The sequence below is a fragment of the Camponotus floridanus genome, unplaced genomic scaffold, assembly GCF_003227725.1.
Source record: "Camponotus floridanus strain SB8 unplaced genomic scaffold, Cflo_v7.5 scaffold146, whole genome shotgun sequence".
Taxonomy (NCBI): domain Eukaryota; kingdom Metazoa; phylum Arthropoda; class Insecta; order Hymenoptera; family Formicidae; genus Camponotus; species Camponotus floridanus.
In genome coordinates this window covers 292521-307048 of record NW_020229266.1, presented here as the reverse complement: position 1 = coordinate 307048, position 14528 = coordinate 292521, and the positions used below count along the sequence as shown (strand labels likewise).

The 14528-nt window shown below is 35.3% G+C and overlaps 1 protein-coding gene across 1 annotated transcript in view; it reads left to right on the top strand.

Annotated features, from left to right (window-relative positions):
- Positions 1 to 361: 361 nt before the first annotated feature.
- The window catches only part of LOC105252092 (transcriptional activator cubitus interruptus), a 135378-nt gene continuing 121211 nt past the window's right edge, over positions 362 to 14528 (top strand). Inside the window, exon 1 of the mRNA XM_025406494.1 lies at positions 362 to 1619. Coding sequence (XP_025262279.1) covers positions 1372 to 1619 — 248 coding nt within the window. The 5' untranslated portion in view covers positions 362 to 1371. The remainder of the gene's footprint in view (positions 1620 to 14528) is intronic.

Sequence of the window (14528 nt, the reverse complement as noted above, 5' to 3'; positions counted from 1 at the left end):
CCTCCCTTCTACCTATCCATCCCACTATTCCCGATTGAGATCCGCCTCTCTTTCTCTCCCGCATCATCCCTCGGCGTTTTTCTCGCAGCCTTTTCGCTTCCTCTCTCGCTCACTCTCCCCTTCCCCGCGATGCGGCAGAAGCATCCGTTTATCCTCCTCGTTCTCACGTCGAATTTTCCTCCCCGCGTTTCTTCACGGCCTCTCTGTCGCATGCCTAACCGCATCCACCGCCACACGCCCGGCTTCTCTCCTCCTCGACCATGCTCTCTCCTGGCTATGGTGGAGGTGGTAGTGGTCGCCATGGTGGTGGTGGTAGCGATAGTAGGGTGGTGGTAGAGTCTCAGTACCGCCATACCCGCCAAAGCACAAGCACCGTGACAGGGTTCGCACACACGTTCCACGACTCGTGCCTTTCCAAAGAGGACAGCCTCGTCACCCTCGGGGAGGACACGAGCGAAGGGAACAAGGGGAGCGACGTTTGCGCTCGCGAGAGACTCTGCGGACTCCGAGATCTAATGTCCGGGGGTAAAAATTCCGGAGTAAAAATTAAGTGTCGCGCGTGTCATCCGGCCGATCGCCAGCGGTGAGCGAATGCGATCGCTCGTCGGGGGTGGTGGTCAGGAATGCGATCGCGAGGACGTTTGACGCGCCGCCGGAAGCAATCTGATTGCGGTGAATGTGCTGCTCTCGATTCGCGCGGACGGTGGGCGTCGTCGCGCATTAATCGCGATGATGGTGATCGATTGACGCCGCTTTATCCGGTAGATCTGTCGGCTCGAGGTCGCTCGTGCGACGATAATACGTGACTTCGCACCGGGGCGATCGGTGATCGCCAATCGCGACTTGGCCCGTATGGATTAACGAACAGTGAGTCACCGTATTCGACGGCCAGTGAAAGGAAAGCGGAGCGAGTTGTGCTGGATATCATTTTTGGCTCCGTCGGCGCTCGAGTTCGTCGGAGACAAAGCTTGAAAACGGACGAGGATCCCTACGGAAGCGTCGCAAAGATCACGACGGGTCTGTCACGTGACAAAATAGTTGGTTTCCAGTCTAGTTTGCAATCGACGACGAGAGAATGACAGAGGATTGAAGAGCGCGCCGCGGGAGACATCATCGACATCGGTTTACCTCGCAAGCGACGGAGTAAATCGTTGCGAACAACGTGTTCATCATAGTCTCCCTTCAAGGACAAGTGGTCGACACCCTTGAAAACGGACTATGTCCGGTGTTATTATCGGCCGTCGTGCGTGCCATCGGTACCGTAAGCAGGGTGCCAGACGGACCGACCTGCCTTGATTCTAGAAGAGGAGGCTGGCAATTTTCTGACGCGACAGCTGGCTTTGAGCGGTATCAGCAGCAGCCGCCGGCAAGATGCCGGAGAAGGAGGTCGCTTATCAGGAGGCATTCCCGTTGCTGCCGCCACCACCGCCACCGCATCACCCGCACTCGGCCTTCCACGCGACCTTATATTCGCACCCTCATCCGGCGCCTCCGCCACCGTTTCATCCGCATCATGGACCGCCGCCCCCGCCGCATCCGGCCACGGCCTGGGAGCATCACGCGGCTGCGGCGGCCGCGGCCGCCGCGGCCGTTGCCTTCCATGCACCACCACCTCACCCGTAAGTGTGTTTTTATCTTTATTTACTTTCTAGTAGGTGCAAATGCTCCGTGTACTCTCTCAAAAGTGAATCAGTGCATTATCACTGAAAAATAGTAAATAGTCAGTGATTACAGCAGTTATAAGTATAGCACTGTAAATCAGTGATATTTTATTGAAAGAATCAGTTAATAATTTTGATTGTTTCAATCAGTAATATTTTTTTCTATCGTCAGTAATATTAAACTATAATTCATCTCTTCATAATTTTCATTAAGTCGTCCGACATTTATTTGTCCGACTCTTATATAAGATCGATTTAATACTTGAAGCCTCTCTATTGAGATTGTATCAGAAATTAAATCGAAGTAATACTTTGAATTTTATCTGTCACTCTTTTCAAACTTTATATAATTCTTATGACTAAAATACGAGAAAGATAGCGATCGTAGCAGTAAACAAACGAACTAGCGATTACTGGTTTTACAATGAAATTTACTGGTTTTATAGTGAATTTTATTTTAACTGATCATAATCAGTGAGATATAAAATAAAATAACAAAAAAATAAGCGTTTCCATTGAAAATCAGTAAAATACTCACTGATTCTCAGTGAAATCTTATTTTACTGTTTAAATTAGTGATATTTTCACTAATTCACTTTTAGAGAGTGGGATATATATCCCATTTACAAAAAAAATCATAATTTTTAAACAAATAATAATCCTCGATTTTTATCTTGTTTTAAAGAAGAAAGTTCAAGCTGTATGTAAAAAAATCGCGCACTTTGAAATGTAATGTTTGTTATAAAATATAGTTATTTAAACTTTGCAAAAAATCAGATTTTTAAATAGTGAAAAATAACTGCATATTATGTCGAAAAATCATAGAATTGATACGCTAATTATATACTCTCTAAAAGTGAATCAGTATTTTATCACTGAAAAACAGTAAATAGTCACTGATTACAGCAGTTATAAGTACAGCACTGTAAATCAGTGATATTTTATTGAAAGAATCAGTTAATAATTTTGACTGTTTCAATCAGTAATATTTCTCAATATCAGTAATATTTCCTTCGTTATTGTCAGTAATATTTAACTATAATTCATCTCTCTATCTATTTCATATAAAATTAAAAATTTTATTCATATTTACTAAATATTTATTATATTAAAAATTTTATTTTATTTATATTACATGCATATTGAACTTGTTATTTTAAACAGATAACGAACGAATAATTTTCATTAAGTCGCCAGACATTAATTTGTCCGACTTATAAAGATCGATTTAATATCTAAAGCCTCTTTATTGAGCTTGTATCAGAAATTAAATCAAAGTAATACTTTTAATTTTAAATGTCGCTCTTTGCAAACTTTATATAATTCTTATAACTAAAATTAAATACGAGAGAGATAGCGATTGTAGCGGTAAATGAATAACGAACTAACGATTACTGGTTTTATAGTAAAATTTACTGATTTTACAGTGAATTTTATTTTAACTGATCATAATCAGTGAAATATAAGATAAAATAACAAAAAATAAGCGTTTCCACTGAAGATCAGTAAAATACTCACTGATTCTCAGTGAAATCTTATTTTACTGTTTAAATTAGTGATATTTTCACTGATTCACTTTTAGAAAGTCAAGCGCGAACTCAAAAAATTGTGAAAAATTCGATGAAAGATTCGACTCATTAGAGTTGAATTTCAACGTTATAATCTGGAGACACTAAAACTTGAAAAAAATATTCCGGAGAAGATTTTTATTTCGATATTTTATTGAAAATTAAAACAGAATCAAAAAAGTAAAATGTCGAAAAATTATGGAAAATTCGATTTATTAGAGTTGAATTTCAGTGTTATAATCTGAAAACAGTAAAACTTGAAAAAATAATATTCTGAAAAGGATTTTTAGATATTTCGATTTGACTCCAATATTATTAAAAAATAAAACAAAATCGAAAAAATAAAATTTTGAAAAATTGTGGAAAATCTGTTTTATTAGATTTCTGAATTTCAATGTTATAATCGGGAAATGTTAAAGAAAATTTGGAAAAAAAATGTTTTGGAGAATTTCTAGTATTTCTATTCCTTCTTTTGTGTATTTTACTCCATATTATTAAATATTATAACAAATTTTTATCTTTCGTGCATCACTATCTTATTCATAAAACTTTTCATCTACATTTACTTAACCAATTCGTACAAATGCCTCAAATAATATTAAGTGAACTTGAAAAAAAATGTCGAAAAAGTTGTGGAAAATTTGAATTTTTAGATTAGAATTTTATTGTTTAATTGTGAATATAAAATATATTAAAGAAAATGTAGAAAAAAATATGTTAAAGAAGACTTTATTAAATATTACAATCAATTTTCTTCGTTTTATTATCCATAAGTTTTCATCTTCATTTCAAGCAATTCGTACAAATGCTTTGGAAAATTAAAGTGTCGCTGGAAAAATGAAAATGTCAAAAAAATTGTATGGAAAATTCGAGTTATAAGAAAGGAATTTTAATGTCATCATCTGAAGGCACTAAAGAAAATTTGAAAAAAAAATATTCCAGGAAAGAATTTTTAGATTTTTATTTCACCCTGTGTTAAATATTATAAAAATATTAAATCTTTAATTTAGTAAATTCGTTATAATGAAATTGATTTGTACATATATACTTCTTTTCTTTGAATATAATTGGCGAAATTGCTCATAATTGCTATTTGCAGAGTTTGTGATTATATTTTTCCTACCCATACTTAAGTAAAATCCACATACTTACGATTAAATGTGGCCCAATCATTACGATTGCGATGTAGCACACAAAGTTTTTCAACAAGATCCATATCTAATTATCGATTAAAATTCAAAGTTTACCCTTCACTATAAATTATCCCTTCGTGTGAAATAGATTGTAATGTCGATTTGCAGATTTCGATCAATGCTCGTTAATAATTAAAGTCCATTCTCAATGTGAAATTTCAATACAATTTCCATGCGAGCGAAAAGACGTTGATTTATGCGTACTCGTCTATAATTTGCACGTTCAAGCGTACCCCGACAATTGACTCTTGTCATATTTTGCGTAACATGATTACGCCCAACAATTTTATCCGATATTTACATAAGCGGCGATTTACGTTAATCGCCGCGGTGAACAGTGTTCGCTGTAGATAATTTCAAAATTATCTAGATAAAGATAAAGATAAAAATCTGTAAATTTATCTTAGATGAGATAAATTTACAGATTTACAGATAAAGATGATTTTGCTTTTACTTAATCTAGATGAAAGATGAGATAATTATTGCGATAACCTAGATAATTATCTAGATATTTTTGTTTATTTTAGAAGACTATAAATATTTGTAAAAAATATGACAGATTATAAATGGGATATTAAAATCACATTCTTTTTTTTTTCCTAAAGAATATTTAATATTATAAAGAAATAATAGCAAAAAGGTATATAAATGATATGATAAATATTTATTTATTTATTTATATTTATAATATATTTATAATATATTAATAATATAAAAAATATATTTTAGATATTTTAGATAGATTTTTGGAAGCTTGCCTGGAAAACTTTTTTGCACAATGAAAACGTCATCTTAGACAATTTTTAGATAAGACGACATATATTTTTCATCTAAGATAAAGATAAAGATACTTTGTATTTTTTCATCTAGTTAAAGATAAAGATGATCCATTTCTTTATCTAGATGATTATCTAGATAAAGAAATGGATCATCTTTATCTTTTATCTAGATACCAGCAAACACTGGCGGTGAATAATACATATCGCCCCGCTGCGAGTGTTAACAAGAAGCTTATTCGCGACGGGCGAATCGGCGCCGATCGGCGAGCGGGACGCTTCGATCGGACGTATCGGGCAGCGAAAGGCGGCGAAAGAAGCCCGGCAAAGAATCGCGGCACCGACGGAATAACGTCTTAATCGAGTTAATTAAAGCCTCCTCGCGTGTTTTCACGTTCCGCGAACACGACACGCGATTGCACGCAACGAGATTACCTCCTCGAGCGGGGCTAGTCCTTCTGGGATGTGGAAACGGACGACGCAATAATTAGATGCTTCGACGCGGCGCGAACAAAGCCGCGGTTTCCTCCCTTTCAGCGCTTCATTTCCACCGTGGAATTGCGGTACCTCGTCGAAAGGATAATAGAGCCTTGCGCTATTATTCTCGATAGGGTACACGAGAGAGGTGGACCGAAACTCGGAGGGATATCGGGAATACGATGCACGCAAATAAAATTGCGTGATGTATATTTGTTAAGAATGTAACGTGACATTTCTCGATATCCACGAGTTTGTTTGAACGCCGAACCTTCCGATGTTACGAAACCGGTATTAATTCACGTCACACACCGCTGAGTCGCCGATCAATTAATAATGCACAATTAAAGTGACAATTATGCAAAAAGTCGGCCGCTTAATCTCGACCGTCTCGGACGCGCCATGAATATTTTAATCGGAGAAAGAGAGAGAGAGAGAGAGAAAAGGAGAAGGAGACGCAGGGCGCATTAAATGTGTTGTAAAACTCGGCGCCGATTCTTCCATACGGCATTAAATCAGCCAGCAATCGTAGCAGGTGTTCCGGGACGGCAATCATCGGAGCTTCAGTATGTCGGTCCAATTAAGCATTTAATTGCAACAGTTGCCACCCTCTCGATCATCCGCAATATCCGTATCGATGGAGGAAGGGGAGCGCAGGATAGGGCGCGCCGGCGAACGGCCAATAAATCCTCGTTGGTCGACAATTTTATCGGGCGAAATTGTGCGATCGCGCATAGAATATCGATTCGCGTAATTGTGTATCAGATATATTCGTCGAATACAGCTTGATTCGTACACTGAGAAAAATCGTTTGATTGTACCAACAAGACGTATATGATTTTGGTTAAATTAAACAAGAATTTTTAATTATCATGATAAGACACGATTTTTTATAACTAGAACGTTTAATAGATTTTACTATAAGGATTTGGGGTTAGTATTTTCTGGTTGGATCTATCAAATTTCTTGTTACATTAATTTCTTTGTTTGCCACTCTTAACTTAACTCGTATTCAATATTTGCCATGAAATGTATATAAAGAATTAGTATTAACATTAAATCCAAAATAAATTTTTTTTTCTCTTACGAGCAGTAGTGTCAGAAAGATGACGCTAAGTCTCTGATTGTGTGTGTTTGAGCTGCCTTCTCCTCCTGCATCACTGTTTATCAGTTTAATTTTTAACGAATTGAATTTAAAATAATTTATTCAATAATCTGGTTTGAATTTATCCGATAATTTTGTTGGAATTCAGAATATTAAACAGACTTTTGAGATTAGATGGGAAAAAATTTAGACGACTTGGTGCTGGCGAATTTAATATTATTAATCAGAAAATTTGGAAAATTTAACAGGAAGAAATTAATCAGATTCATCTGGTAATTCCTACAAGAATTCTGGTTTCTCCATTTTCCAACAGACATACTGGTTGAATCTACCAGAATTCTAATTAATGCAACCAGACTTTTTTCTCAGTGTAGTATTAACATTAAATCCAAAGTATATTTTTTTCTCTTACGAGCAGTAGTATCAGAAAGAGGACGCTAAGTCTCTTATTGTGTGTGTTTGAGCTGCATCCTCTTCTTGCATCACTGTTTATCAGTTTAATTTTTAACGAATTGAATTTAAAATAATTTATTCAATAATCTGGATTGAATTTATCCGATAATCTTGTTGGAATTCAGAATATTAAACAGACTTTTGAGATTAGATGGGAAAAAATTTAGACGACTTGGTGCTGACGAATTTAGTATTATTAACCAGAAAATTTGGAAAATTTAACAAGAAGAAATTAATCAGATTCATCTGGTAATTCCTACAAGAATTCTGGTTCCTCCATTTTCCAACAGACATACTGGTTGAATCTACCAGAATTCTAATTAATGCAACCAGACTTTTTTATCAGTGTAAGAATTGTCGGTTTTACGTGTAAATAAAGCGCGATAAAAATATATCAGCGCATCAATACGCAGGTAGATTCTCGTGATACTTAAAGATTCATGTAACAGAAAATAGAGAAATATCCGATTATTATCGTCATCATTACGATTGTCATGCTCATTGAACTATTATACACATGAAAATTAATCATACACATATTCTTTTAAATACATATACAAATAGGTAATTATTCACTTATCGGACTACCTTCTGTTTTCAATAATTCTCACTATGTTATCATGATCATCATTCTGAAAAATGTTGTCAAGATTTTAGTCGACGGGCATTGTTTATTAAAAAAATATAAACAAAAGGAGTTTCATAAGTTCATTAATACATTTATCGAAAGAAAGATCAATTGTTACATAATTTCACAGATAATTTCATAGATTTGTAACTTTCTATGCATAGTGAAGTGTGTCCCGCATCATAAATACTGATTAGGTTATATCTTTCGAAAGTGGAGCTCTCCCGCAGGAAGGCGGAACATATTGTACCTACGCATATATTTCCTAGGATAAAGCAAAATTTACTCTGAACTGAAATTTACTGTGAACTTTGCCTCATCTTGGAAAGTACATGCGTGGACAATGTGTCCTATCCCCCTGCGGGGGGCTCCACTTTCAAAAGATATTAACCTAACCCAACCTGTGTTTGTAATGCAAATATGGTGAGTTATTAAATTATTTGTGCGCGAAGAATGTTACATTTCTAACTTTGCATAAAAGGTTAGAAATGTAACATTTTTCGCGCACAAATAATTTAATAACTCATCATATTTTGTTGTTAAAGCGAGAAACTCTTAAAACTTCATGTTTCTGTACAATAGTCTGTCTTGTACTAACTCACCTTTTCTTAAATATTTTCAAAGTCATAAGAAATATAAACATAGAAGCCTATTCATATATCATTATTCCACTATCTGATTTCAATATAAGATTGGTAAACAAAGTCAAACGACAACATAATTTATATACGGTGTCATAAAATAACATATTATTCATTCGACATTTTTTTGTTTATAACTTTTTAATAAACAATGGCCGCCGACTAAAACCTTGACAACATTACTCAGAGCGATGATCTTGATAACATATGTGAGAATTATTAAAATCGAGAGTCCGTATAAGTAAATAATTACATCTTTTGGAGAATCCTTAAGTATCCATCTGACATTTCTAAAGATTCGCATATTATTTGTTTGCTCGAAGCTGGCAAAGTTTTAAAAGCGCAAAAATTTAAAATTACAGCGCAAAAGAGGAATTCGAGTCCACGATACCAATTTTGCAGTTCTCGGGAACGGGCGATTATCGAGTCTCTCGCCTCGCCCTTTGTGTTCATCCGCTTTCTTTATTCATTCCACGATCTTCGGGCTCGCAGTAGGAGGCCGAGAAGCGAATCGCGTCGGCCTCGTCGCGGTCGCTACGCGCGTGTTCGCCAACTAAACGAATGGTGACGTCGGCGTGAATGGAACCGACGTAGAGGGTGAAAATTTAAAGAGAAAGAGAGAAGAAGAAAGAAGATGTTCGCCGGATAAAATCGCCGGCGCGCGAATCTAATTCGCGACGAGGGAGACGCGCGTCGGTCTTTACGAGGGTTCGCGATTTTACAGCGAACACGACGTTGTAAAACGTCGTAAAGCCACTCCAAGTTATGTGACAGATCGGACAAGTAGCGCACGCGCGTTTGTAGAAGACCTCGATGAAAACGCGTGATCGTATATCTGTCCTCCCCATGTGTCTATATCGACGTAAATAATCGAAAACGAAATCTGAGGAGTAAAGATATTTTTCACTGCTCAATTTTTATGTCTACGATAAGTAAATAAGAAATGTATAACGATTATTCATTTTTTCATATGGATTAAAAAAATCAAACTAGCTAACAAATTGAATTGATACTACTGTTTTACTCTTGTCATTACTCTACATTGAGAAAAATCGTTTGATTGTACCAACAAGACGTATATGATTGAAGGCATTTTGATTAAATCAAACAAGAATTTCTAATTATCATGATAAGACTCGATTTTTTATAACTAGAATATTTAATAGATTTTAATATTTAATAGATTTTACTATAAAGATTTGGTTAGTATTTTCTGGTTGAATCTATAAAATTTCTTGTTATATTAATTTCTTTGCTTGCCACTCTTAACTTAATTCGTATTCAATATTTGCCATGAAATGTATATAAAGAACTAGTATTAACATTAAATGCAAAGTATAATTTTTTTCTCATTAAATGCAAAGTATATTTTTTTTCTCTACGAGCAGTAGTGCCAGAAAGAGGACGCTAGTTCTCTGATTGTGTGTGTTTGAGCTGTATCCTCTTCTTATCACTGTTTATCAGTTTAATTTTTAGCAAACTGAACTTAAAATAATTTATTCAATAATCTGGATTGAATTTATGCAATAATCGTGTTAAAATTTAGATATAGAATTTAGAATATTAAACAGACTTTTGAGATTAGATGGACAAAATTTTAGACGACTTGGTGCTGAGTTTAGTATTATTAATCATAAAATTTGGTAAATTTAACAGGAAGAAATTAATCAGATTCATCAGGTAATTTCTACAAGAATTCTGATTCGTTCATTTTCCAACAGACATACTGGTTGAATCTATCAGAATTCTAATTAATGCAACTAGATTTTTTTCTCACAAGGAAAGGTACCCAACTGTCATTCACGGATTCTAATGAAACTTTGTACACTTGTAAAACTATGTAAAATAATAGACACGTATTTTTTTATCTGCGGAGAAGCAATTTTAAGGGCAGAAACAATCTCTTGTATACAGGGTGGGCCATTTTTTAAAATGAAACCACCTACTTTTTATTGCATATTCTTGTAGCTTATCTCGAGAGCTTTCCAAAGCACTATAATAATGTTACTGTACGTTAAGTATTTTCCGAGTTATAAGGCTTGAAAGTTACATTACACTAGATGGGGCAGTTGTTTCTGCCCTCAAAATCGCTTCTCCGCAGATAAAAAAAAATACGTGTGTCTATTACTTTGCATAGTTTTACAAGTGTACAAAGTTTCATTAGAATCCGTGAGTAACAGTTGGGTTGTCAGTGTATGATTTATTTAATTGCTATGTATCTTTTCGCAAATGCTGAAATGTGCTCATAAAGATATCGATTCGTAGGACGAGGCAATGAAATATTACGATTTTCACATGGCTCGTTGCTTGATGTATGAATTGAGTGCTAAAATGGCGAGATGAAGATTTTCGCGCGAGAGATGAGAGATTATTTCTTTGATTTTCATAAGCGTCGAGATTGATAATAATATCGTTGATTCACGGATTTTTAATCGATTCGAACATATCTATCGCGACTCGACAAATGATGGCATCATCTCTCATAAAATACTCATAAAAGCTCGAAACGTCTCCTTTCAATTTTCTCGCATTTGTACGCAATCCCGATCTCTATCATTCGCGGATACGATATGGTCGATCGAAACTTCCGTTGTTGGAACGAGACGGGTTGGAAGAAAACGATGGCGGGTGTAAAATGTATGGGGCGCGTCGAGCTTCGTTCGTATTCCACCCCCCCGTCTTCTCCTCTCCCGCTTGTGTCTTGAACAGATATTTTCGTCTCTTTTACGAGGATGCGAGACAAGCAGCGTGTATTTTTGCCTTCGGCGTTTCGCCTCATCGCAGTGAAAGATATCGCGGCCACGTTCTTTCCGCGATGTTTCCGCTGACAGGCCACGTCCGACACATTTAGACGCAATAAACGCTCGCAGCTTTGCTAAATAGTTGATGCATCTCGCAAACTGTGCAAGGGGTGGCATCTCGATTTGTGATGTAGGGTTGCACGAGATATCAAGATTAGTCTTGATATTGTCTTGTCTTGTCTTAAATTTCAAGACAAGATCAAGACAAGATTTTTAATTAGTTATCAAGACAATACCAAGACTAAGAAAGACTGTCAAGATTATTAGTCTTTTCAAGATTATTGGTTCTCAAAGAAACTAAAATATTTATATTTGTAAATGAAAAAAAATCACTATATACGAATTTAAAAAAATTTTATTCAATAATAACATTTATATTAATAAATTTAAAAGCATTTAATATTAATACAATATAACATTTTTATAAATTAGAAATCAAACTCGCAAATTTTAGACATTAAAGAGTATTTCACCCAGGAATTGATGCACATTAGTGCTTTTAAAGATTTACTTTGTAATCTGGTTCTATTTCTTGACATAGTCAGAGTTCCTATTGAGAAAAGTCTTTCTGGCACGGACGAGGCAGTTGAACTTAAAATGTCTCGAGCCATTTTTGACAATGTAGATAAATATAAACCTGATTTTTTTACTACTCCAAAATATTTATATCTGCACATTCCCTTGGACCCTGTAAATAGTTCTTAATTTCTGTTTTCCATGAAACAGTAAATGCTTTTTTATGTAAATAGATGGCATTTATATCGATTACATAGTAATAATTATAATTAAAATATAATACAATAGTAATAATTATTTCAAATTATATTACAAAAATTATGTTAAATATTATTTAAATAATTTTTTAATATTAGATAAAAAATGGTTAATAAAATCGAGACAAGACAATACAAGACGAGATTTTTGCTACCAATATTCACTCAAGACCAAGATTTAAATTTTTGAAAATTTTCAATACCAATACAATATTTTTATGAATATTGTCTTGTCTTGGGTCTTGTGCAACCCTAATTCGTGATTTGACGACGATAACGACATTTCGAATTGGATCGATGAAGGGAAAAAGAAATCGAGCATCGAAAATCGGAGAGGATGGCTTTTATCATCGTAATCATCGCTGACCCCACGCATCGCGATCGTGGGAGGAAGATTTCGTTCCACTGCGAAACTGTGGCGCACAAACAATGCCATAGGATCGCCTCGCGTATCTCCCGTTTATGAATCTCTTCGTCGCGTAGGATGTGTCGCAGGAATGAAAAGGGGTCGCGCCAAAGATGCGGGCGTGTATATCGTATGGAGACAAACGAGATGCGAGAGCTACCAGACATGCTGGTATTCGTCGGATTTTTCTCGCGACGGCTCATCGACAGTCAACCAGCCAGATCAGATCTTCTCATACGCGCGTAAAATAGAATCGAGACTCGAAACAAGACAATAGTCGTCAAAATACTGTACTGATATTGAAAATGATCGAAAACTTAAATCTCTTGTCTCTTGGTCTTGAATGATCTGAATCTTTGTAACAAAAATATCGTCTTTATAACAATTTTTATTTAATATTATTTAAACAATTGTTTAAAATACTAACATTATTTTTATAATATATTTCATTTTTTTTATATTTCATTTTTTTATAATTGTATAGAATTTTATATTGTTTATTTTGTATTTATTGTATTAATTGTTTCTAAATTTGTCAATATAAATATTCTCATTCATTAAGTGAAATTTTAAATTAATTTATAATATTGTATGATTTTCTCTATCTAATTTACAAATATATATTTTTTTTTAAATCAATAATCTTGACAAAATCATAATAATTTTGACAATCTTTCGATGTTGTCTTAATATTAATTCAAATATTAACTTAAAAATGTGATGTTATTAATTAAAAATAATGATATTAAGTAAAAGTTAATTCAAAGTTAATTTAAAAATTGATTTTGTTTTGATCTTACTTCGAATTTCGAGATAATATTGATTTTGTTTTGATGCTACTTCGAATTTTGAGATAATATTGATTTTGTTTTGATCCTACTTCGAATTTCAAGACAATATCAAGATCACACAGAGAAAAATATCATTCTACTGCCAAGGAAAGTGATTACTCAATCTTCTTTTCTTTTTTTAAATAATATTTTGTTTCAACAGAGAATATATATGTTTAATAATTTTAAAATATACTCATCACAAGAATTAGAAACTCTCATTATAATGTACTCAAAAGAAGAATTGATTTTCTCTTCAAGAATATTGTAAAGTTGTATCAAAGAAAAATCAAACTTACTTTACACCAACTCTAGTAAACAAATGAAAATTTTCTTTCAATTTAATACTCTTGACTAAAATATCGCACTTACTAGAATTCAGAATATATTTCAATTAAATTTAATCTTGCGAATTTATATTCGCTCATATACAAACTTATGATACATAAAACAAGTAATATTTACTTGAATATAGTATACATTTTTCTCTGTGCAGTCTTGGTATCTCGTGCACAATTCTAGCGTATAAAATTATTGACAATCCTTTTACTCGCGTGCGCTTTTTATCGCCTTTTTCATTTCTGCGCGAAAAATCTTCTTCGAGCTTTGCTTTATCGAAATATATTTCGCCGTGTAAAACGAATACCATTTCTCGCAGGCGTCCTTTAATTCGTTCGTGTTCCCGGACCGGGCCGTTTCTCTCGCGCTTATAAGGCGCGTTCGCGATCCGCGAAGCGCTCTCGGCTTATCGAAATACGCTCGTCGGATCGCGACACTTCTCGTTCTGCTTGTCGTGCGACTTTTGCATACTCGTCGGTTCAGATTTCATCCCGATGAGAGCGGATCGAACGCATGAGCGCGTCGCCATTACGGGATAAATCCCTTCTTCGAGCTTATCCGAGGAATCTCATGCGTTTATTCGATTGTCTCGCTTAATTCTCGCGACACCGGAGGGGGAGTCTATCGGCGCTATCTCACGTGGAGAAACGTTCGCTTCGCGTTTACAGAAGGATCGAAAACTGCCCCGTTGCCTATCTCGCGCCTATCTCTCGGCGCTCTCGTATTACGGCGTAAACACGGCCGGATGAAACGTATGTACACACACACATACATACATACATACACGTACGATATCACCGCCGGCTGTGCCGTATGTACCGTGCATAAAAACGGGAACCGATTTGTCAGCGCGCCCGCGCGGCCTCGTACGGTAGGA